The sequence below is a fragment of the Hyperoodon ampullatus genome (assembly GCF_949752795.1).
Source record: "Hyperoodon ampullatus genome assembly, chromosome: 13".
NCBI lineage: Eukaryota > Metazoa > Chordata > Mammalia > Artiodactyla > Ziphiidae > Hyperoodon > Hyperoodon ampullatus.
The window spans coordinates 23,786,980-23,813,755 of record NC_136926.1 but is presented as its reverse complement, the minus strand read 5'-3'; the positions used below and the strand labels follow the sequence as shown (position 1 = coordinate 23,813,755).

The following is a 26,776-nucleotide window of genomic DNA, read 5'->3' as shown; positions in this document are numbered from 1 at the left end:
ATATGTTTGTGTTTGCTATAATTTAATTAAATATATGAACCAAAAGCTTTAACCAGTGAATGAGCCAGGAAACAAAGGGATCCAAGCATGCTAGATTAGCCTCCAATGTTTAAAACAACCCAGGGCAGAATTGTTAATATTGAAGGTTCAGGACTGAAAATTGAGGTTTAAAGGAAAAAGTCTCTAGAGTAAACTTTATTGGAAGGAAGCTCACAACGTTTCACTGCTTAGGAATTCAAGACATTGCTTCCAAGCTGGACACGTTAAAGATTCGGTGCTGGACCAGCAAAGTTCTATTTACGGCAACATACAATTTATAGAAAACTACACACAGAAACAGCATGAACTTCGTCAATGCCATTTTTGAGGGAGAAAGACAGTGAGTGTGACAAAGATTTCATGAGGAGTCAGGAAGCCTGGGTTCCAATATAGGCCCAACTTCTTTTTTTGTCCTGAGAAAAGTCACCTGGCCTCTCTGGACCTGTTTCATCATCTGTGAGATGAAAGGGGTGACAAAAGGTAATCTATGACTTGAAATTCAAAGACAGCAAAAAGTCATTTTGTAATCCATTATTCTGTGGCCTAACCTCACACTTCTGTACCTTTGTTCATGCTACTTGCTCTGTCTAAAGTTCTTTTCCCCAGTCTGTTATCAATGAACTCTTATTCAACCTTCAAAGCCTACTCAAAAGCCACTTCAAATGTGCATTCTTCGCAAACATGTATATAGCGCTCGTGGCTCCCTTCCACTGGGCTTCCCTAACACCCATACCCTAGGTGTTTTTAGTCAGGCCCAGTAAATTGTGATGCCAAGTCTAGTGTTCTTTCCTTCCCCCTGAAAGGTAGGAAACATCTTCCATTGAGCTTAGAAGAATGATGGGCAAATGCTACATGCTCCATGAAAAGTATACTGATTAAATACATGAATGCTTACGAGTCCCATTTCATGTTATGGATATCTCAAGCAGTATTTCAATAAAGTCACCATCTGCACGTTTTAGAAAGGCCTACCTGGCCTGCACAGGTCTCCATGTTGCTCTTTTTCACTGGCGTAGACCTCCATGCACCAAGCGTGGTATGCAAATGAGAAGAGATCTTCTATTTTAGCAGGTGGTCGGATTGCATTGTTCAGTCTCTTCAGCCACTCTTGACACTGCTCAAAGGTTGAGAACTGACACCTTTGTAAAGCCAAACAAGTACAAATGTAATCAGAAGACAGCTGACAATGAAACCTAAGGGTAGCCACCATTTCAAGAGTGCCTACTCACAGTGAAATGATAACTACAGTCAAAAAAGCACTAGAAGGGGCTTCCCTGGTGGCGCAGTGGTTGAGAGTCCGCCTGCTGATGCAGGGGACATGGGTTCGTGCCCCGGTCCAGGAGGATCCCACATGCCGTGGAGCGGCTGGGCCTGTGAGCCATGGCTGCTGAGCCTGTGCGTCCGGAGCCTGTGCTCCACAACGGGAGAGGCCACAACAGAGAGAGGCCCGCGTACCGCAAAAAAAAAAAAAAAAAAAAAAAAAAAAAGCACTAGAGGTGGTCTAATGTTTATGATTTATAATGACAAAATATGTCCAACAAATTTTAGCCAATGGTGCTAAATGTCAAGAAGAAAGCTGGACATGTGGAAAACCTATTTTTTTAGACTAATAAAATCTCTTCTGAGACTGACAATTATTAAAGTAAAATGGCAGTCATTCTCTTCCAGGAATGGGGTTTTATTCCACTTCTTCCACCAAAGCTTTATGGTTGTCCTTCTCAAAGAATATGTTTAAAGAAGTTCTTTTTGTTTTGTTATGACATTATTACAGCAAGCTCAAACATAGTTCACAGTACTTTTAGCCAATTAGGGAATAATTTCAAAATTTATCTATTTAGCAATTAGAATAAATCAGCAACTTTAAATCGAAAATAAGATACATTACACTGAAACTTTCAGATGTTACCATGTAGAGAACAAAACAATTCTATTATCAAGTGCAATTTTCAGTATATATAACTAGGAGGTTAAAATAATTAGTGTAAAAAATACTTTATATTTTTAAATGCAGTATCTAAAATTGAGTAATTAATAAGCAACCTTTTAAAACTGTGAGTTATAACTAGTATCTATCAAAAGCAAGCCAAATCTCAATGGCTAAAAAGCAACTTAAATATTTACCTTAAAACCAAGAAGGAATCAACTATACTCCAAAAAAAATTAAAAAAAAAAAAAAAAAAAAAACAAGGAGGTCACTTAAACCTCTCCCTTGTCCCAATCAGTGTGGCTCATCAATATGCCCACACACAATGTTTACTGGCACTCCAGAATAGATCAAAGAAATAAAGTAAAAACTTGGGGAATTAAAAACTGGTAGAGCTACTAAATTTAAAATGCATTTTAGGCATCACTTTTCAACCATTATAGTAAAGACTAGATCAGATAAAGCCAACACTGGAGAAATGTGATGAGAAGCAGGACATTTCTAGTGTCTTAAAGTGCCTCCCAGACTGTGGATTAGTTGCAAGGGAGAAAATATAGAAATTACACAGAAAGCGGGTGACTCCTTGACAAGAGTGATCAGCAAGGGACAGATGGACATTGTTTGCCTCCAGCTGTAATACAATCTCCTGAAAAGGACACAGCCTCATACGTACAGTATTCAGCTGAGAACGCACAACCTCAATTTAATCACAAGGAAACACTGGACACAAAATAAGAAACTTTCTATTACAATAAAAGATTTTTTCTTCAAAACGTTAATGTCATAAAAGATAAAGAAAGGTGGTAGAAAACATTTCAGATTAAAGAAAGCTATAGAATCACGGCAACTAAATGTAATATGTGACCTTGACTGAATCCTGTTCTGAACGAGGTAGGGGGAATGCTATAAAGGGCATTATTAAGTCAACTGACAAACTGGAACATGGAGAGTAGATTGGATAAAAAGTATTATGAGTGTAAAATTGTGAAGTTGACAATGATACTGTGGGTTATGTAAGAAAATACCCCTATTCTTAAGAAAGCACACTTAAGTATTTCAGGGCAAAGAGCCATGATTATGTAACTTACTGTCAAATCGTTCAGAACAAGAATTTCACACACTAGCGCATGCACGCACGCGTGCGCGTACACACACACACACACACACACACACGCCCCCTGCAAACGATAAAGCAAATAGGGTAAAATGTTAACAATACTAGTGCTCTTTACTATTTTTATGTTTGCACCTGTTTTGTAAATTTAAAATCATGTCCAAATAAAAAATAAAAAACACCTTTCCAATAGAAAAGTAGGCTAAAGATAAAACATTTCAGGGACTAACTACTCCGAAAATACTAACTAGGCTGACCCTCAAAAGCTGTTTTTCTGTTATCAAATCATGAATCCATCCTTTAAGAAGTATTTTCCACACGAAACAATAGCATAAACTCGTCACATACCTGATAACTTTGCAGTCTTTGCAAGTCAAATGAAGCTGAAATATATCTCGGCATTCAACACTTTCTATAAGCTGTAATGGAACCTGCAATTAAAAAAGATGAAGTTCCCTTAGTCAAAAAGGTATTGACCCTGCAGTTCTTCAGTGTGTCCAACAAGAGTGATTAGAAAGCTCTGCAGGAAAAAGAAGCACAGAACTGCATATTCACCTAAATCAATAGCGCTCAAGTGATTTCCTGGGTGATTTAGGGTTTCCCTTTCTCAACCTCTAATCAGCGCCCTCAAGTCATGTCATAGCACAAAGCTAACAAAGAGGAGGCACCACATCTGGAAGAACAGGGAAATACGCCATCTTTCTGGCAACAAACTTTCAAACTCATCTCTCAAAGTACTACTTTACAAGGTTAGAGCTAGCTGTGATTTGTGATGACACAGAAGCTAAAGGGAACCAGAACAGTTATCCTGTCTTGTTGACAGAAAAGAGCTGCAGATCAAGAGGCTAGTGGGACTACAGTTGTCACTTGCCCCAAATGACAAGGTGGGCTTGTGGCTTTGTGTCAGCAAAGGAGAATCTTGAAAAAGACTGGAGGTCTGAACTGCCTGCAGGTTGCACAAAAAAAGACAAGAGAGTAGACAGAGCTGTGGGTCAGGCTCTCTGCTCAGTAGACTAGGTATCGAGGAGAAGGGAGCAGGTCTCACAGTGGCCTAATTAGCTAGGTCTAATTTGCTTCAAAAGACAAGCCGAGGGGACTTCCCTGGTGGCACAGTGGTTAAGAATCTGCCTACCAATGCAGGGGACACAGGTTCAAGCCCTGGTCCAGGAAGATCCCACATGCCACAGAGCAACTAAGCCCATGCACCACAACTACTGAGCCTGCACTCTACAGCCCATGAGCCACAACTACTGAACCAGCGTGCTACAAGTACTGAAGCCCGTGCGCCTAGAGCCCATGTTCTGCCACAAGAGAAGTCACCGCAATGAGAAGCCCACGCACTGCAACGAAGAGTAGCCCCCGCTCTCCACGACTTGAGAAAAGAAAGCCCACGTTCAGCGACGAAGACCCAACGCAGCCAAAAAAAAGAAAAAGACAAGCTGAGGAGCCCTGTTTGCCAAGTGGGGCTCAAGGTATGAGTAAGCTGGGATGGTTCTTTCCCTGCCAATCTGGTCAGCAGACTACTGAACACAGGATAAGTATGACAGTGGAGAGGGATCAAAGAAGGCAGGCAGACAGGAGGGAAAGCATCTGAACAGGGTGACAAATCCTTAAGCGGTTGTTAGAATCCTCCCTCTGTCCCTCATCTTATCCTGATTCAACCCCTGGCTTCAAAAAGCAATTTCCAAAACTTCTAAAGAGAGCCTGGTAAAAATAATAGTAGATACTCTCACTCATTGGAAAAGGGTCTTTTCACACTGTATCAAGCCCAACCAAAATGTGGCTCTGGGAGTTGCAAGGAGCATTCCAACAATTCATATTTTGCATGAGAAGGAGGCAGTCTCTTCCAACAGACAGAAACAAGAGAGTCCTGCCTGCACGGGGTGGCCCTCCTGTTAGCTGAACCAGTTTCAGAAACAGGCTTCTGGCAAACGCTGCCCCACCATGCAGTTGCCAGAGTCAGCTGAGAACTCTCAGAACAAGGATGTGGAGATCAAAAAGAAGCCCAATGCCGGACATCTTAGACAAACAAATAAACAAACAAACTGGGGCAGGGATTAAAAAGGGGAAGAAAGCAAAATAATATTACTCAGGTAATGGCTGGGAGTTCTACCTCAGGACTAGAGCCTTCTTTTTTTTTTTTTTTTTTTTTGCAGTACGTGGGCCTCTCACTGCTGTGGCCTCTCCCGTTGCGGAGCACAGGCTCCGGACGCGCAGGCTCAGCAGCCATGGCTCACGGGCCCAGCCGCTCTGCGGCACATGGGATCCTCCCGGACCGGGGCACGAACCCGTGTCCCCTGCATCGGCAGGCGGACTCTCAACCACTGCGCCACCAGGGAAGCCCGAGCCTTCCTGATTAATCAACAAAATTCCCTTACACTTGTAATAGGACCAGAAGTAAGAGAAAGACTAAGAATTCTTGCCTGTGTTCTGAGAAAAAAAAAGGAGCTTTGGCCCTCTGTTTTTGTTTAACTCCTTAACCCCAAGGTGCTGTGAGAAACTGGAGTTGATGCAGCTAAAAATTCTTTCAAGACCTGTACGTCTAAGAAGGAAAAAAAAAAAACCAACAATGTATCGGTGGGGATAAATTGTGAAGAAGTAATAGGAGATTAAGAGATCAGAAGAGAACACTGATGTGTTCTCAGGCCAGTCCTCTGGGTATCCTATAACAGACTCATGTTGGGTTTCTTTGTTTTTAAACCTACAACCCCCTTCTCCCCCCACCCCACAAACAAAACAAACAAACAAACAAACAAAAAAGAGCTGCCAGAGTGGCAATTAAGAGGCCTGAGTTCTTATCTCAATTTTCTAAAATTTTACCAGCCAAAATTTTGCATGCTTCCTGACTTCCTTGGACAACCTTCCAACCTTCCTACATGACACAAGCCTTTGCTTTCTCAACCTCGGATGGTCACAACTTAGGAAGTCCCAGGGACAGGGAATGGGAAGAGTCTGGGGTAGAGTGAGAGTGAGCTTTACAAATCCACGTGCTCTCTCAGCAGTCACCCGCATCCCAGATCCCCTTCTATCACCTTTCCTTATAGCTAGAAAACTTGAAAACCAACTAACGCTATTAGCAGCTGCTGGAGGGAGTGGACCAGTCTGTGCTATTTTGCTACAAAGAACAGGTAAGTTTTACATCCCTACTATTGGACTAGAGCCCAAGAGCCTATGTCCAGACTTCCAAAATACAAATATGCAACACCTCAGAGCATGCAAAACATATGCTACCTAAATGCTTTCAATATACAAACTTTCATGTATTTTAACACTGAAAATTTAAGGAATAAGGATAAAAATGTTGGTTGCTAGTATACAGATACTAGCAAGTCACCAGAAACAACCATGTGTACTCAAGTCATAGACACAGAAAACAGATTTTAATGATCATGCAGATTGTCACATGCAAGGAAGTTTAATATGCAGCAAGAATAAGGACCTAAAAGGGAAATACCTGATTTTATATCAAATGAGTATCTCCCTTTTTTCTTCCCCTTTCACCTCAGTGTTACTCTTCAATGCACCCCTGCCCCCAGACTGCCTCCTCTTCTAAAAAGCCAGAGATAGGCTTCTTTTCCTCTTCATACATCCAACCAAAACATAAGGTTCTCTACTTTTTTAAAGGCAAGTCCACTGATTTAGGTTTCTCAACTTTCATCATATATTAGGAGGATCTCTTACCATTTCCGTAACTAGACATACCCAATATTCAACCTTATAACAAAGAATTACAGACACAAGAGCCAGACCATTTTATAGCCCAGGAAGGTTAAGCCACTACACTAAAGCTAGTGGCAAGTCAGGACCAGAATCCATGGCTGTCCTCTAGCTCAGGGTCCTTCCATTACATATGGTACTCCCTTCTTTCTTCCTCTAAGATGCCCTTCCCTTCTGTGTGAGCTCTACTTTAGTTTTTCTTTCACAATTAAGTAGTAGCCTCTTCACCAGGGATCTTCAAGAGGAAAACAGAATGTAAACCAAGATTCCTTAGAGGCAATTCGAAGAAATCTAAAGTCACATTCAAATCCTCTCTTACCCACTGGTTCAGTGTTTTGTAGCAACTCATTTTCTTTTTGCTCTTTTCTCCTCTGCCTTCTACCTGCCAGGCAATTCTATCTCCCATCACAGTGCTTTTCCTCTTATAAAACCCACCAAACTCATGCTCAAAATACATCAAACACACTCAGTGCTGTTAATCAATTCCTCAAAAGGTCAAAAGTTATATCATGTATACCAAAACTCATAAGAGCATCAATCCAAAAAAGCAGAAGAGCGGCAGTTTAAAAATTTAATAGACATGCATAAGTATAAAAGACCCACAGTACTGTCTCATTCCAGAGGGAATTTTATATCATCACATCCTACTATATTTACCATAATTCATTCTGGGTGGGTGGGGGTGTGTGTGTGAATTATTTTTTAAGCACCAGAATTTAAAAGTGGGATAATGTATACCTTTTAAAAACAAATGCCCTTTTTATAGCATGAATGGGAAGTACTAATCTTGCATACACATGTGAAGTAAAACTGGCAATAGCAGAGTAAAAAATAATGTAATGAGTCTTAACCTAAAATCTGTAACACATTGGAATATCTGGGCTCTAACTCTATGACTTAAAAACCAGTCAGAGGAAGAAGACTGTCACAGGTTAAAGACCCAAACTCTTTATTGCTCACCTGTGGTATTTACAAGATACTCTTCCAGCACTGGTTTCAGAAGCTCTTCTGATTTATGAATGCTAAGGCCAAAGTGCATTGTTAACAATAACCTCCTATTGATGCTTGGGGAATGAAGATTTTTGATGTACAATAGTTAGGCAATGGAAAGAATCTAGGAAAATGCTAAGGGAAGTGTTTCCAAGTATACTTCCAGCTTGTTCCTAAGAAGCATTAACACAGCAGTCTGGAAATGGAGTTTTAATGTCCTTTTAAATACTCACATTGACTTTACAAATTATTTCTGGTTGAAATTCAGTTTACATTTTTTGAAGGTCACAATTCCACCCGCTTATGTTTAAACTGTGTGGCTTTATCCCCACCCCACAAATTGTCCTCATATAGGAAACCACTAGAACTTTGTCTAATATGAGGGAAGGGACTCATGCAGAGATGACACACTTTGCTGATTTGCAAGGTGAGCATCTGACACTCAAAACCAGTTTGTTCCAAGCACAGGTGCAACAACCGCCTAGAATTCTCATGCTACTTACTGGGATTGCAGAAGCAGCAGATTGAGAGGCGGTCTATTGAATTACACAACAAGAATTGTTTAAAAATTTCATGAACTCCACTTGAACACTTACTTGTTTATAAATTAGTTAAGCAAATACCTGTACATATATAAAAATATAGTTTGGGAAACGCACAGAATAGGAGCAATTCATACCTTAAATGCTACAACTGAACTGTACTAGAGGTTCTTTACCCTAGAAACTGGAAACTTGATATCCAGTGAATGTGTGTGCATTAAAGTAATGATGTATCTCAGCGCTGCTGTGAAATTAACAGAGAATATATGATTATCAGGTAGCTATTGAAAGCTTGTCAGTAAGTCATTCTCTGAAGTGCTAAATGTGTTGATTCAAAAGCATACAAAATGATGCAAACTGGAGCATGCCACAATATATACTGGCACATCTGGGTGATGGTTGATTTATGTTTGATTTAGATATAATGACCTTTAAAGGGGGGGGGTCTCTTAATCTCACAGATTTTACTGAAATACTCATCTGCTGAGGGAGGACCTAGTGTAGGAGGAGCCATTGTTTCCGGGAGTAACCACAGGTTTTAGGAACCTTAGCACTAACTGTGATGTGATTAACGTACTTGTATGAAGAAGTCCTAGTCGCTCTCAACCTGAAATGTTTAAAGTCACTGCAACGCCAAAATACTTTTGCACAACAATTCTTCTGTGCAAAACCATTATCTTGGGCTTTTTAAAATGTGACATGCAGGCTCTATGCCTTAGAGGGTTATAATGCTAAATGGAAAGCACTTTTAGGTGAAGAAATGAGTCAAAAGTAAGAACGGGGTAAGTTTTCTTAAGCACAATGGGGGACCAACAATTCCAGTAGACAAGCTACTCATACAGCTACTGTTAAGAGACAAGATGACACAGGCATATTTACACAGAAGTATGTTTTAAAATGAACTTTAAACCTAAAGGAGGTTTAAAAATGGTCTAATATCAATTTCAAACCCCTATTAACTTCAATTCACTTTAGTTTTTACTGAATACCATGGCACCAGTAAACACGCTGGATCCTGAAGATACAAAGATGAATAAACAAAAAATTACAGCGTATCTGGTAAATGTTGTAAAGGTATGTTCAAGATACAGAAAAAGCCAGAAGAGAGGGTAATAAACTGTCAGGGAGGGAACTGGGATTGAGAAAGGCTTCACAGAAGAATTTATCACCTGAACTGGGTTTTGACAGATGAAGAGAAGTTCCCTGGGTAGGAGAAGAGAGAACTCAGAGGTGTAAATTATGTCTGAGATTCCTAGGAGGGTGGTTTTACCAATACAAAGGGAAGAAGGGGGAAAAGAGGGATACAGAAAAGCTGTCAGGGACCAAGGATCATACAATGCTAAGTAATTTCATCTTAGAAGTAGTTAAGAAACACTGAAGGGCTTCAGGCTGGTGAATGACATGATCAAATCCATGCTTTCTCTCCAATAGACCATATTCCCAAATAGATCTAAAAATAGTCTCTGAAATACTTCGCCATAAACCAAAAAGCTGAGAGACAGAGGACTGTATGGAAAAATGCAATGATATGAAACTAAATTATCTCCACATGCAATTTAATTACAATTTTATCAATTCTAGACATTTAAACACAGTTTAAACACAAAATTAAATTGGGCAATTCTACTAATTATTACTGTCATTATTTCCACAGCAGCTGGTAGGAAACCTCTGGTTGCTGGAATGTTATAGGAGATTCAATCCTGTCCCCTCCTATCACAGCCACCCAATTCCAAATGGGCCCTTCTGAATACAGTACTATATGGTAAGAAAGCACAACATGCCTCTTTCCTTGATGAATCCAGTGTATTTTTAGCTGATAGGCAGAAAACTAACATAACAGATATGATCATAGCCCAAATCTAGAAACCAGAAGGAATTCAGGCCACAATGATTCCTGGATGTAAATGCTTAACTACAAAGAATAATAATAAATACTAAAATAATAAATGCCAACCACAAAGAAAATGTCAGCCATTTGAGTCTTGACAAGGGAAAAATATGATGAAGGAATTGGGTAACTTCTGGATGGCTGAGTAAACTTTTTCTAAGAATCCCAAAATGAACCCCAAAACACACAATCTGAATGAAAGTCCAGTCCTGAGCTTTTACAAGATGTCATAATACACTTCTTTGTGCCAGAACCAAAGTGCAAAAAGCCTCCTTCCAGTGAGGAAGGAAGAAGGCATTCATTTGGTTGAAATACATGAACCTTCACATTTTTGTGGTAAAAGGCACGTTTATTGAAAACTATTAATGATGGCAAGTGTGCTGGAAGAACCAGTTCACTGGGAATACACTAATAACTGAAAAGGGTAAATGCACTCAAAAAGTGAAAGCCTTCCTTCTCTTCAGCAATGTATAGTCCATTATGCAAATACACATTGTACTTAACATCTATACTTACACCACTAAGGAGCCATTAGAATAACTTCATCCTATAACAGAAGCCTGCACTGAGCTCAAAGTACAACTCAACATTTGACATTAAGGTCAAGGAAATTCTCTCAACTGAGGCAGTCAGCAGCTACTAAAAATTGAGGAATAAAAGCCTACACAGCCTTTGCACCCTTACAAAGCTTAATGGTACAGCATTACCTACTGCAGTGTTAGTAGACAATGGACACCTTAGCTGACAACTACATGTATCATTTTAAATCAAGCACAAGAGTTGCTTGCTAACCTAGTGTCCCTGAGTGCTTAAATTAAGTGAGAGAAAAGCAGAGCACACAAGGTTTTCAAACCAAACCCCATATAACTCTCCTCTCTTTGAGAACATTAACAAGTTTTTTTATTGGAATACTTCCTTTCTCCATCTACTTTAGTGGGAGAACAGTTGAGAAACACTTACATTAACCAGAGACTCCTTGAACTTGATGTGAAGTCTGTAATTAGAAAGGGCAATGATGGCATCCTCAGCACGGCCCACATACTCTGTGCTTTCTCCATGAAGTTCAAGGAAAGGAACCTTCAAAATGGAAGAAGAAACCCTTCAGAGTTTTGAAGCAGTAAAGCAAAGTGTTCAAACACGGGTCGGGTGAATGGACGATAAACACTGTCACTCAAAAACAGTACATAAATGGGTAAGGGACCTAAAAAGGATGGGTTTATACCCACATGATTCAAGATTCATAAAACCTAGTTATTCATATTCTAGACTACAGAAGGAATGACACAGAGATGATCATCTCAGTGAATTCTCAGGAAAAAAAGTCTTTCTAACAGGAGAGATGTTTTCCAGCTTAAATTTCTATTATGTGTATGGCTCAGGAAAAAATATATTTTTCTAATACATATTTTCCTATATATAGTACATTACTTGAATCCATTAGCTCTGCTACATTGTTACTATGATGCTTAATACTTATTTCACAATCAAAAGTGGCCTGAAATTACCTGAAGATTCTCATCCTCCCGGATCAGCTGCTTCCTGGGAAAGATCTGATTGGCCTGGATGCACTCAAGGCTGTGCCGAGTCTCTTCATCCTGGAAAAACCCAAATGTTTAAATAATTTCAAAGCTCCTACTCATCCATATTGGGTTTTTCTGCCATGTCTAGGAGCATAATAACAGTGAGAGTCCAGTGACCAAGGTGGACTGGCAGAAAGCTCAATGAAAAAATACTCACCCCCAAAAGTGTTCCATCTAATACATTAGGCGCCTTTAGATGGAGAACACACCAATGCCAAAAAAAAAAAAAGTCAAAGAAGTTAAGAACATTTCTATTAAGCACTAATAAGTTGTTAGTATATTACTTTTAAGAGAAACCAAGATACAGTGGCTTTTTTCTCTTAAGTTATAACCTTTAATTCTTATTTTTGAAAGATACATTCTGCATTATATAAAAATGAAATGATGTGACTCACGTCTGGAATTTGCTTCAAAATAATTGGAGAGGGAAGGGAATGGGGCATAAATGAAACAGAACTGTCCATGAGGGATAATTCATGCAACTTTTAAGTGAGAGTTCACTATACCATTGTGTCTCCTTTGGTTATATGTGAACTTTCCATAACAGAAAGATTTTTTCTTTTTAATGTAAACTTAAGAAGTGAATTCTCAAACTGAAAACATGTGTGAACCACTACCCCCAGCATAATCTGCTTTATATTACAAATTAGATTTATTTCTATTAAGGCAATTTCAAAGAAGCAATAAATTATAATCTAAATGGCACGTGAATTGAACTAATTATAATTTATATTAAAAAGTAGCCTTTTACATTATGAATTTTTATGGTATAGGAAGACCAGGGGGAAAAAGCAATCTGTTGGAAAGTCTGACTGTAAATTATGATGGAATCTGTTTACACAGCAAATTTTATATAAGCAAAACCATATCATGTTAAACTGACAGCACCAGTAAGAATTACAACCACTAGTGGACATTTCTACACATTCTACTTATCACACTTTTAACAATTTTTTAATCTCAAAGAAAGAAAAATCCTATCTATAAACAAACAATACTCAAGGTTTTTTGTTTGTTTTTGTCTGCGTTGCTGCATGCGGGCTTTCTCTCTAGTTGCGGAGAGTGGGGGCTACTCTTTGTTGCGGTGCGCAGGCTTCTCATTGTGGTGGCTTCTCCTGTTGTGGAGCACAGGCTCTAGGCGCATGGGCTTCAGTAGTCATTGCACCCGGGCTCAGTAGTTCTGGCTCACTGGCTCTAGAGCACAGGCTCAGCAGTTGTGACACACAGGCTTAACTGCTCCGCTGCATGTGGAATCTTCCCGGACCAGGGATCGAACCCGTATCCCCTGCACTGGCAGGCAGATTTTTAACCACTGCTCCACCAGGGAAGCCCCCAAGGGTGATTTTTTTAAAGAAATTTTACCGCGAAATATGTCTACATTTGGAAGATCTGCATTACTCATTATTTTCTCATTCCTCATAGTTTTCAAAATGACCTATTCTTTTTTTTTTTTTTTTGCGGTACACGGGCCTCTCACTGTTATGGCCTCTCCCGCTGCAGAGCACAGGCTCCAGACACGCAGGTTCAGTGGCTATGGCTCACGGGCCTAGCCACTCCGCGGCATGTGGGATCTTCCTGGACCGGGGCACGAACCCGTGTCCCCTGCATTGGCAGGCAGACTCTCAACCACTGCGCCACCAGGGAAGCCCCTAAATGACCTATTCTTGATGTTACAAAATTATGCATGGAAAAAGATTAATTTAAAGTGCAAGACAGACCTATGGTTTCAACATAATACAAAAAGTTCACTTCAGATTCCACACTGCAACTAACCAAAGAACTGATACCTGTCGGGGCTTCCCTGGTGGAGCAGTGGTTAAGAATCCGCCTGCCAAGGCAGGGGACACGGGTTCAAGCCCTGGTCCGGGAAGATCCCACGTGCCGTGGAGCAACTAAGCCCATGGGCCACAACTACTGAGCCTGCACTCTAGAGCCGGCAAGCCACAGCTACTGAAGCCTGCACACCTAGAGCCGGTGCTCTGCAACAAGAGAAGCCACCGTGATAAGAAGCCCATGCACTGCAACGAAGGGTAGCCCCCGTTCGCCACAACTAGAGAAAGCCCGTGCGCAGCAATGAAGACCCAATGCAGCCATAAATAAATAAATAAACAAACAAACTAACCAAAAAAAAAAGAAAAAGTCTGTCAAGTGTTACCCTGATAAGAGGCTTGAAAACAAATTTCTCCTAGGCTAGCTATAAGCAGTAGTTTGTTAGTAGGAGAATGTATTCCACATGGTCAATTTCCTGCTACTGCTGAGGAACACCAGGCATTGTGGAATCTGGTGTTAGTTAATCTCCACCAGCGCCATATGGGCTCACCTATAAAACCTTGAAAAGGGATCGATCAGTCACCACAGTTCCAGGCTAATTTCTGCTATTCACTAAACTATGCAGGTAAGAGACTTAAGTCTATACCTTAGAGATAAATATTTAAAGAACATGGCGAGTAGAGGCTGACCAGTGGAAATGCCTATAAACTGAATTTATATACAGCTTTCCAGGATAAAAAAAAAACTATACTTAAGAGTGAAATATCTGTAGGAACATTTGACAAATGTAAAAGTTAAAGTGATTGTCAGTCTGTCAATTTATCATTCTTAAGACTGGTATTAAAGGCCATGAAAAATAAATTTCCCGGGCTTCCCTGGTGGCGCAGTAGTTGAGAGTCCGCCTGCCGACACAGGGGACATGGATTCGTGCCCCGGTCCAGGAAGATCCCACATGCCACGGAGCGGCTGGGCCCGTGAGCCATGGCCGCTGAGCCATGGCTGCTGAGCCTGCGCGTCCGGAGCCTGTGCTCCAGAATGGGAGAGGCCACAACAGTGAAAGGCCCGCGTACCGCATAAAAAAATAAATAAATAAATAAATAAATTTCCTTTGATATAATGTTTGTGATCTGTTTCAAAATAATACAAAGAGGTATGGGTGAGGGAGTCAGAAGAAACAAGTGTGGCCATGAACTGATGATTACTGCAGCTGGTTGATGCAATTATGAGGGTTCATACTATTCTCGATTTGCACAGGCTTGAGATTTTCCATAATGAAACATGAAAACATCTTCCTAATGCTTAACCTCCCCAAAAAAACTCAATCTCATTTAAGAACTTTTAAAAGTATGAGGATATTACTCAAATTAGTATAGAAGTATACACTAAAAAAAGAAAGAAAAACCAGTACTTCTGAATTCTCTATACAAAAAATAAGGATTAATGAGCTTCCCTGGTGGCGCAGTGGTTGAGGGTCCGCCTGCCGATGCAGGGGACACGGGTTCGTGCCCTGGTCCGGGAAGATCGCACATGCCGCAGAGCGGCTAGGCCCATGGGCCATGGCCGTTGAGCCTGCACGTCCAGAGCCTGTGCTCCGCAACAGGAGAGGCCACAACAGTGAGAGGCCCGTGTACCGCAAAAAATAAATAAATAAATAATAATAATAAGGGTTAAGGACACAGAACCAAAATTCTAAAACAAAAGAAAATATTAATATTACTTAAATCAATGACTCAACAACTTGCAAAATGATATGCAGCTAGTAAAAAATCATTAGGAATCCAATGAGTCAAGAAGGAAAAAGTGTTTAATTCATTTAGTGAAATAAGCAAAATAATTATGTTTTAATTCCAACTAAGTAAAATATACATATGGACATAAACTAGTTAGAAAGGAACACAACCATGGGTTTTGGTGGAAGAGTTGTAAATAAGTACTTGTAAAAACTTGTTATAATGCTATTTTATGACAGATTTTTTAAAAAAGACCCACGGTCATACTGCTCCCCAAATACTGCACACAGAAGTATCTCCAGAGCGCACCAGGAAGACTGTCTGCAGGGCACCAGAGACCCCAGTAGCACCAGAATGAGGACCACACCGTTGTAGCTATGTGGTACACAGTAAAGGACAACCCCCCAGTACAGAACAGAGCTGCTTTCATAAGCCCACCATTTGCTATTCATTAGCATTGGCATACATACCATAAAATATTAGGCAAACACTTTTTCAATTCATTAAAAACTCGTGAAAACCAATAAAATAAAATATAGTCTAAAGAAAAGCTCATCAGTGTTTGGGTACAGGATACATTAGAAAGTTCTTATGCCCACAAACTAAGAAAAAACTGGCAAAGATTTAAGATGAGAGCAGTTACCTTTGTCGTCGTTTTAATATGACACTTCTATACAACTAGTTTTTCTGTTTTGTTTTAGTTTGTTTTTAATTTTGAAAAGCATTTTCCACCCATGTTCCTAATGAAGCTTGAAATTAACATGGCCTTTTCAATTCCTTCTTTGTGCACCAGCATGAGACAGAGTTTGGTTCTAGAAAACATCACCAAGATAGAAGCGGGACAATATTACAGAGGACCATTTCTTTTTTAAGCCTTGGAGCACGGTTTACGTGTTCTCAGGATTGACAGAAATGTGGTTGGCTCATTGCTCCATCATCTCTGCCTGAACTGGGTCCTAAATGGGCCACAAGTCACTGAAATACACTCATTTTAGTCAAAGACGTAGGTAGGGACTGTACAGAGCTACTTCATCTTCTCTGGGATAAAAATAATGCCTTAAAGAGACAGGACAGGGAAGACAGGGAATTGCTTCTATCCAGAAAGGTAAATTCATAAAGAATATGCGTATGACCATATAATTCTCCTACACACAAGAAAACACACACATGCGCGTGCTCTCACACACACACACACACACACACAGAGAAAAAGCTTTTCATGATACCTTCCTTCCTAGAAAAGGAATAAGAACCCTGTAGTGCAAGAAACATGGGTTTTAGTCTTGACTCCATTTACTATCTGACTGAAAAGAGACAATATGTGACTCACAGGATTAAAATTAATAGAAGCAAAACTGCTCTAAGACACTAGAATATTCTAAAATTATTACTACTAAGTAAACAATAAAAGAAAATAGACAAGAGAGTTCTGGGAAAGAAAAAGTGAAATGATTTCTCACAATAACAAAAATGGGTAACTGAACTTATTAGTATTCACTTAATTGTCAGGACAGAGTTCAAGTTCAATTTTCTTAACTTACCATGACAGGAGGCCCAGATTAGGAGGAGAGATCCCCGTCCTTTCTTCAGTATCTTGGCAAGGCTTTTCTTTCCTTTATGCCTGGATCTTGAAAAAGAAAAAAAACAAGGACAAAATTGGCAATTCCCACACACACACCCCGTCCTGTTTGGCCATACCCTAATTAAAGAAACTGCATACACAAGGACCTAAAGACCTGACCAGTCAGCCAAGGAAAAGATGAATATCACCCAGCCAATCCCCACTAGTCAAATCCAAACTCCTTAACTCCCTTGTGAAAATCCTCCTGGTCGTAAACTATTTGAGCAAAAAAGTAGCAAAGGCTCATGTTCTTAATGTTGATAGCAATACAAAAAATATTATAAACCTTAGATGAAAATAATAAAGCAATAACTAAAACTGACCTGCAAATGCAAACACAACATTCTTGTAATATTACAGTATGTTTTTGTGGTTATGTGTAAATTCAAAATGTATCCCCCCATCTGTGGGAACCAAACTGGCTTAGTAAAAGAATATGAAAAAACTGCCTTTTGCCCCAATATCCTATGCTCACTGAAAACTCACATAAACTGCACTAATACCTTTACTTGGTTTTCAGAAACAAGTATAAGAGTGGGGGAGGAATACCTAACAAGAAACTCAAAGACAGGCTAGTAAGAACACTATCATCTCTAATAAGTAGCTTTTTTTAAAAAAAATAGATACATTTCATGCAAAGCCAGCATTTCTAGTTCACTAAACTTCCATGAATATAGGATATTTTAGGCAGTCTGGGATTCAATATTCAAAGTAAACTCTTTGTGAGCAGTGAAAGTGAGGGAACAGAGGACATCAAAGAAGTAGCAGGGCCCAGAACATGTGGAGCCTTGTGCAGTTATGAACACAGGAGCGACATGAGGTGACTTAAAGGATGGCTCTGGCTATAGGGTGGGAACAGACTAGATTGTTGGGGGAGCTGAGGGAGCATAGGAGGAAACAGGAAGACCTGTCAGAAGGAAATAATCACCATAAGAAGTAGTGATGGAAATGGTGAGACACTGCTGGATTCTGGATATATTTTGAAATTACCACCCACAGGATTTGAACTAATTCATTAAATAAAAGAAGTCACACTTTCTGGCTTCAGCATCTAGAAGCAAGGATTTCCCATTTACTGATGAGGGAAAACATTAAGAAAAATGGATTATCCACTCTGTGCAGAGGTACAGGAGGGGGAACAGGGAATCAAAGGTTCCGTTTTAGACACGTTATATTTGAGATGCCTATCAGATATCCCGTTGAAGACAGACACCAAGTAAAAGCTGAACAAACTAGCCTGGAGATGAAGAAGATGGAAGCTAGAGATAGTAACATAAATGTGGGAGCCATAAGTGTGTGGATGGCATTAAAGCTAGTAAATTCCAGGGCAAGTACAGATGGAGAAACTAAGAGGACCAAGTGGTGGTTTGGGGTACTCCATTGTTCAGAGGCTAGAAGGATGAGGAAGAACCAAGTGGTTTAGTAACAAATCAAGTCAGAGTCATCATTCTTACCATTATTCAAACCTAAAACAAGTCTTTGTGATATAACCTAGCTCAAGAACACAGATTAGCATAAAATTCTCATTTATTCATTCATTTCAATAAATAATTATTCAACACCTAGTATAACCCAGGCACTGCCCTAGATCTAGGGGAGACAACTGTAACCAAAAAGTCATGGAGCTTAATTTTAATGCCTGGGACTTCCCTGGTGGCGCAGTGGTTGAGAGTCCGCCTGCTATTGCGGGGGACACGGGTTCGATCCCTGGTCTGGGAAGCTCCCACGTGCCTTGGGGCAGCTGGGCCCTTGCACCACAGCTACTGAGCCCGTGTGCTGCAGCTGCTGAGGCCCGTGCGCCTAGAGTCTGCGCTCCACGGCAAGAGAGACCACCGCAGTGAGAAGCCCACGCCCCGCGGCACAGGGTGGCCCCTGCTCGCTGCGGCTGGAGGGGGCCCGCGCACACCAACGAAGACCCAATGCAGCCTAAATAAATAAATAAATAAATGAAAGAATCTGCCTGCCAATGCAGGGGACACGGGTTCGATCCCTAGTCCAGGAAGATCCCACATGCCACGGAGCAACTAAGCCCATGTGCCACAACTACTGAGCCCACGTGCTGCAACTACTGAAGCCTGGATGCCTAGAGCCTGTGCTCTGCAACAAGAGAAGCCACCACGATGAGAAGCCTGTGCACCACAGAAAGAGTAGAGCCGCTCATCTCAACTAGAGAAAGCCCGCGCACAGCAACGAAGACCCAACGCAGCCAAAAATAAATTTAAAAAATGAAATAAAATAAAAATTTTACTGCCTGCCTTCCCCACTAGAAACAAATAAATAGATATCTTTATATTAGGTAGCTGGTAAGTGTTACAAAGAAAATAAAGCAGGGTTTAGGGATAAGGAGTAACAAAGAACTGCTGTTTTAGATGAGGTGGCAAGGGTATGTAAAGAGGCCACCTGTTGGAATTAATTAAAAAGGAAAGGAGGAAAGGCAAAGAAATTATTCCTGAGGGTATGAACTTATTAGAAAAAAATCTCTTAAAGATCACTTTAAAAAGAAACACCTACTGGATGAATTTTATTTTTAAACTGTCCTAATGTTGTGCAAAAGATATTTGTTTTAGAATTAAATGTCTAATGACAGTATCATATACATATTCAAACTGCTATATTTTAAATAACTCAAATAGAAGTGGATTTGAAGTTTTTCAAAACAGATAACAAAGTGCAACTCCAGTGATGAAGATATTAACATAAAAAAGGTAGTGGAATATGGAGAATTTGAAACCTTCACGCACTGCTGTAGAAAATGGTTTAGCAGTTCCTTTAAAAGTCACGATGAGTCATTAACTTCATTCCTGGGTATATACTCAAGAGAACTGAAAACATATCCACACAAAAACTTGTGTGTTAATGTTCACAGCAGCATTTTTCATAATAGCCAATAAGCAGAAACAACCCAAATGTCCATCAAATGATGAAAGAATAAAATGTGGTATATCCACACAATGGAATATTATCCAGCAATAAAAAAAGACTAAAATACTGACACGATACAATACGGATGAACTCTGAAAACTTAATACTAACTGAAAGAAGCCAGGCACAAAATACCATATTGTACAATTTCATTTATATGAATTGCCCAGAATTGTAAATCTAGGTAGAGACAGAAAACAGATTAGTGGTGGTTTAGCACAACATACTAAAAACTCCTGAACTGTATGCTTTTAAAGGGTAAGTTTTATGTGATGTGTAGATGAGGAGTATGAATATAATCAAACTCTTCATGAAATACTAAAAATAATCTTACTGCAAAAAAGTTATGGAACTGACCCAGCAGCAATGAGCATTCTAAGCATCTAGACCATGGTATCTAAATACTAATTCTCACATCAAAAGGAGCCAAGGCTCCTGAGAAATAGCCAATTACAGGTCTAGAACAGAAAATGTGTAAGTTGATCCTGGAACATTAAATTGGAAAGCAAGGAAACTATCAAAGACTACTAAGGGTATAACAAAAGGACTCCAGAGCCAATCTAAACAGAATCACTGGTGAAAATGGAATAATTTGAACAAAAATAATAAGTGCTATGTATTGAATTTCAATATGTTTAATTATAAGTTCATAATATTTCTCTCTCTCCCTCTCATTGGTCACCACTGGAGGATGCTAAGTAAGCAACTTCTTATTTTTGAAACTGGTAAATAAAGGCAAAGAATTAGTATTTATCTTGCTTTTCCTATATAAACTGAACCTCTGTACAACCAAGTAGTTGATGGGGGTAGTATTTCACCTAATATACAAACAAGGAAAGACACAAATAAGTATCACCATTTTACAACTGCTAATGAAATATAGGATGAACATAATGATCTAGTCTAGAGAAAGCTATAAAAATATAAAAATAACCCAAATTCTTTAAACTGCAAGACAGAAGAGATCAAAGGAAAACTCAGATTTAAAAAGAGATGTAAGTGACATGTCAACCAACTGCAATATATGGACTTTGCTTGGATCCTAATTCAAAGTATGAAAATAATTTGAGACACTTAGGGAAATCTGCCCATATAATATTTGATGTTATTTATTAATTTTCTGTATAACTGACAATGTCACAGTGGTTAGGAGGTTTCTGTGGTTATGGCTTTTTAGAAGTTTCTTTTAGATATACAATTGAAATATGTACACATGAAGTAATATATCATGGAACAGGCAGAATGAGTAGGAGTATATATCTATGAAACAGGATGGGCCCATGAGTTGATAGTTTTTGAAGCCCAATGAGATAAGTAAATGGAGATTAACCTATTTTCTCTACTTTTATACATTTGAAATTTTCACAAAGTTTTTATTTTTCTTTTATTTTTTTGATGTAGACCATTCTTAAAGTCTTTATTGAATTTATTACAATATTGCTTCTGTTTTATGTTTTGGATTTTTGGCCGCGAGGCATGTGGGATCTTAGCTCCCCGACCAGGGATCGAACCTGGGCCCCCTGTACTGGGAGTGCAGAATCTTATTAGCCACTGGACCACCAGGGAAGTCCCTGATGTCTTCCATTTCTACACCAAATAAAGATTGTAAAATGGTGTGCTGCACTTTGGTCAATCAACAATTACCTGAGAACTAACTACGTGTCAAACACTATGACACTGTGCTGGTTCCTGCACTAAGGAGCTCATATCCCAGTGTGGAAGACAGAAAGAAATAATTATAATTACAAATTGTGCTCAATGTGATAAAGGAAACAAACAGGATGCTGAGACAGAGACTGAGAGGGTGGGGGTATGGGAGTCCTACTTTAGATAAGGTGGTCAGAAAAGGCCTCTCTGTGCAGCAAGGCCAGTTTCTGGTACAGAAAACAGCATGTGTTCCTGACAAGGAAAAGACTTTGGCATTTCTGAAGGATTAAAAAGAGGAAGCCAGTATAGCTAAAATGTACTGAGTCAGAAAGAAGAGTGGCCCAACTTGAAGATGGAGAAATGTACAAGAGGATAATGTAGATGGTAAGGAGTATAAATTATATTCCAAGGGCAACAGATTATATTCCAAGTGTCAAAAATTCATTGACAGATTTTAAACAGCCGAGTGATATGATTTGATTTTAAAATAATTCTGATTACTGTGTGGTGAATGGATTAGAGAACAAAAAGAATAAAGAGAATCAGGAGACAATCACAGGGAGGAAAATGGTGGCTTGATTTAGAATGGAGGCAGTGCAGATGGAATAAAAGCATAAGAATATAAGTTATTTTAGAGTATAACTGACAGTAATAGGTAAAGGCCTAGATGTGGGGGCTAAGGAAGATTAAAGAATTTATGGTGCAAGAGGGGAGATAAGAAAACAGATAACATAGTTCAAAATAAGAGGTGCTGCTTTAAACATGTGAGGAAAGGTAAACTTTCTATAGGAATTCCAAGTTCATAAGAAAAAGCCAAGATCATGGGTAACTCTGCAACCAATATGAATCACGAAGCCGCTGGAGGTCCTTATAATATTAATACTACAAAGAGCAGATATAGCCAATCATTAAAAAATAGTCAACAACTGACTTGCAAAACTTGCGTTCCAGAATGGTAATTATACTATCACCAAAAGGAAGAAACTGAGTCATTACTGTTAGCCTAAGAGAAGTAATTTAACACTTCTTAATTTTTTAGTTGTAATAGTAATGAATGTTCCTTCTAAGAAAATTTAATATACAGGTGTAAAAACTAAGCAACTGTCCCCAGATACTGCTGTGGGAGTGTAAAATGGTTCAGCCTCCTTGGAAAACAGCCTAGCAGTTCCTCAAACGATTAAACATAGAGCTACCACCTGACCCAGCAATTCCACTCCTAAAGAGAGTAGAATTTTGTCTGAGAGACAAAAACATATCTACAGAAAAACTCGTATACACATGTTTATAGCAGCATTATTCAAGGTAGTCAAAAGACAGAAACAACCCAAATGTCCACTGACAGATGAATGGATAAACAAAATGCTGTATATCCCAAAATGCAGTATTAATCAGCCAATTAAAAGGAACGAAGTACTGATACATGCTTCAATATAGATGAACCTTGAATACATTATACCAAGTAAAAGAAGCTGGTCACAAAAGTCCACATATCATACTTCACAGAAATGGAACAGGGAAATTAATAGAGATAGGAAGGGGATTAGCAGCTGCTTAGATCTGGGTGAGGTGGAAGGTAAGGGTGGGGTGATAGCTAAAGGGTATGGAAAGCTTCTTTCTGAAGTAATAAAATGTTCTAAAATTGACTGCAGTGATGGTTGCACAGCACAATGAATATACTGAACCACTGAACTGTATACGTTAATGGGTCAAATGTATAGTATGATATATGAATTATATCTCAAATCTGTTATTTTTTAAGTAAATAAGTAGAACTTCCCTTCTCATTCTTTGCTGCCCTTCACTTCAACTGCATGTAATAACAACTATTGTTAATATTTTATAATTCTGTCCGGGACACTTTATTCATATACAAAGACATACATAATCTACCCCCGAAAAATGAGGGGGGAGGATCATACTGTATTCATTGTTCTGCACATTTTCCCTCCATGTACCAAATCCTTCCTGTGTCACTACATACTTTCAACATGGCAGCTCAGTATTCCATTATATTCTGATACACCATAACCTAACAATTCATCAATTACTGAGACATTTAGGTTATTTTCACTTTTCTATTACAATCAAAATAGCCACAATAACCATCCTTGCCCATATCTCTGCACAAGTCACTATTTCTGCAGCCCAGATTCTTAAAAATAAATTTACTAGGTGAAAAGATACACACTTGGTGGGGGGGATCATTATTGCCAAAGACTACACATACTAATTCCATTCATGAAACTATAATTCACTAACTCAGTCAACAACTTGGTAGAAGTCCTAATGTTCTGTAATTTGAAAGGTTAAAATAAAAATACGTATAAGCATTATTTGTATTAATCCAGAAACATGTTTGTACATGTACAGAAAAATGATATAATGATTGTTAACAATGGTTACCACTCTAAGGAAGAAAGTGGCAATAGGGACTTTGTTTTTACACTTTTAGAATTACTTTACCCTTGTAATTAGAAAAATAAACTTTTCCACAAAGATATTTTTAAAAAGGAAATTCAAAATAATATTGCATAAAAGCTTTTCACTTGACCTAAGACAGAGTGTGAAGATAAAGCCATCAAAAAAAATAATCAGGGATGTAAAGCAATGGTTCTGAGGGCAGAAGAGACAAGAGTCCTGAGTCTGCCATTCACTAAACTCTATGACCTTTGGGACCTTTAAGGCAAGTCATGCTACTTCTTTACCCCTTACTACTTCAATATATACTTTATAAGAACAAAAATAATCTCTTATATAACCACAGAACTAGTTTTCAAATTCAGGAAACTTGACACTGATATAGTACTTTAATCTACTTTTTATATTCCAATTTGGTCAACCAATTCCATCCTTTACAGAGATTTTTCCCCCCTCTATAAAAGGATCCAGTCTAGGATCACATTGGATCTAGCTGTCATCTTTCTTCAGTCTTTTAATTTGGAACCCACATTATATTAATTCCAATAATATGTTTCCTGGTATCAAAATTAATTTAATAATCTAACATCAGGCTTCCCTAGTGGCGTGGTGGTTAAGAATCCGCCTGCCAATGCAAGGGACACGGGTTTGAGCCCTGGTCCGGGAAGATCCCACATGCCGCGGAGCAACTAAGCCCATGAGCCACAACTACTGAGCCCAGGCACCTAGAGCCCGGGCTCCGCAACGAGAAGCCACCTCAATGAGAAGCCTGCACGCTGCAAAGAAGAGTAGCCCCCGCCTAACAGAACTAAAGAAAGCCTGTGCACAGCAACGAAGACCCACCCAACGCAGCCAAAAATAAATAAATAAATAAATATTTTAAAAATTAAAAAAATTAAACACTGAAGAGTCAAGTAATACATTAGGATTACATTTCCTCTCCAAAGGTCTAATATGCACCCTGCTAGGCCAAATGAAGGGTAAAATTCTTATTTGAAGCAAAGTCAAATGATTTCTCTTTTCTTAATGTATGTATGAGAATTTGACAGTTGGGATCTGCAGGCTTCACTGGTCTCCAGTGTCAGTCTCAGAATGTGACTTCTGAGAAATCTTTACCGAAGTAAGACATTTATCTTCCTACTTAACATGGAATCTCATTCTTTCAGGCACCTGTTAACAAGAAATTACTCAATTCCTTAATCAGTAACTAAAACTCACACTTGCCAACAATAACTCAGCCAAGTGAGATACTGAGCAACTTGGACTACAAGGACACATTATATGTACTATATAAATCCTTCCTATATGGAAAGGAAAAAAACAGTATCCGGAATCAACAAGATGATAACTAATCTCTACTAGAACAAAAGAATCTAATTCTTCTCTACTAGAACAAAAGAATCTAATTCTTCTCCCTTATTCTTAACCAAACACACACAACAAAACAAAAATCCTAATTAAAATGAAATTATACTGAGAAGACACTAGTATCCCAGGACTCAGGGAACGTTTGTGTGATCTGAAAATTCAAACATGAAGATAGTTCTTGCCTTCAAGATGTTCACAATCCTGTGGAGTGACAAACATAACTAATAAGGCAGAGTGTGATGACAGATGTAGAAATATAATACCATGGGGATGCAAAAGACAGAGAAATGGATTCTGAACTGGGCACTCAAGTAAGGCTTTGTGGAACACTCACACTTTTAATGGCTGAACCAGACAGATTTTGAGACAAAGTGGGGACAGGAACAGCACAAGCAAAGAATGAGACCAAAAAAAAGGCAAGATATTGGACAGTATTTGAGGGACAGTAAGTAGGTCAGGGTGGCTACAGCAAAAGACGTTCTAGATGTATGGAGGAAATGAGTGCCTAGTTGCAGTAGATGTGCTTAAAGCTCACTTATAAAGAGCCTAAAATGCCATGCTAAGGAGCTTGATCCTTAATCTGGAGGCAATGCCAAGCTAAAGGTTCTGGAACAAGGGAATGATTTGGATCCAGAAACTTAAAAACAAAACAGCAACTTCTCTTTTCAATAAACTTAGATAATAATTTCCTCCATTAAACAGATGGCAGAAAAAAGAGGAAGTAATAAAGACTTAGGTAATAACAGATCCACACAGGTCTATGAAAAAAAGGACAGGACAGGGATTAACATCCACACTGGGGGCAGGACTAACAAATTTTTTAGAAGTTATTTTCTAGTAGAACGTCACATTAGTACCACTAATGCTAGTAATGAGGCCTCGATTTTCACACAGATTTAACAATTTAAGAAAACTCAAAGTAAGAATCAAGTTTCCATTTAAAAGAACATCATGTTAAGAACCATTTTAAACAAAAAATTAGGGCCACAACTCATTTAATCTCAACTTAAATACAAGTTTCTAGGCATAGTATATTATACTATGGCACAATTATATATGGGAAAAGTAATCTGGCTTGAGTCCTAACGGGGAAAAAAAAAACCAAACCACCAAATATTGAGATTTAACATTAAAGTGAACATACAAGGGTTCACCTAAATAATTATGTCCAAAGACAAAACAGGCCCCCAAAATTCATCTACAAATTACCTTTTGCTGCCTCAGAACAGCAGAGAGTACAGTAGGGGGCAGGAGGTAGGGGACAAACTTACCAAATGAAGTTCGTCCCAAGAACTTTTTCTACTGGAACGTTTCACAAGAAAATCTGCGAAAGAAAAACCAGTAGTTTTACAATGACAAATATCCTAAGAATCAAGTTAAGCCACTTAGATCTCCCCACAAGACTTTTCTCTACAAGTTAGAATGCCATGACAATACATTATTTTTTAAATTGTTACAATGTAAACTATTTAGTCAACCACAGGTTTTAGAATGTTTAATTGT

The 26,776-nt window shown here is 39.0% G+C and overlaps 1 protein-coding gene across 1 annotated transcript in view; it reads right to left on the bottom strand.

Moving 5' to 3' along the window:
• Window positions 1-26,556, bottom strand: part of MTMR3 (myotubularin related protein 3) — a 57,327-nt gene extending 30,771 nt beyond the window's left edge. Inside the window, exons 1-6 of the mRNA XM_079716970.1 lie at window positions 26,545-26,556; window positions 16,839-16,924; window positions 11,723-11,812; window positions 11,178-11,294; window positions 3,426-3,508; window positions 1,012-1,178 (exon numbers count right to left, since the gene is read on the bottom strand). Of these exons, the coding sequence (XP_079573096.1) occupies window positions 1,012-1,178; window positions 3,426-3,508; window positions 11,178-11,294; window positions 11,723-11,812; window positions 16,839-16,841 (460 nt within the window). The 5' untranslated portion in view covers window positions 16,842-16,924; window positions 26,545-26,556. The remainder of the gene's footprint in view (window positions 1-1,011; window positions 1,179-3,425; window positions 3,509-11,177; window positions 11,295-11,722; window positions 11,813-16,838; window positions 16,925-26,544) is intronic.
• Between the last annotated feature and the right edge of the window lie 220 nt (window positions 26,557-26,776).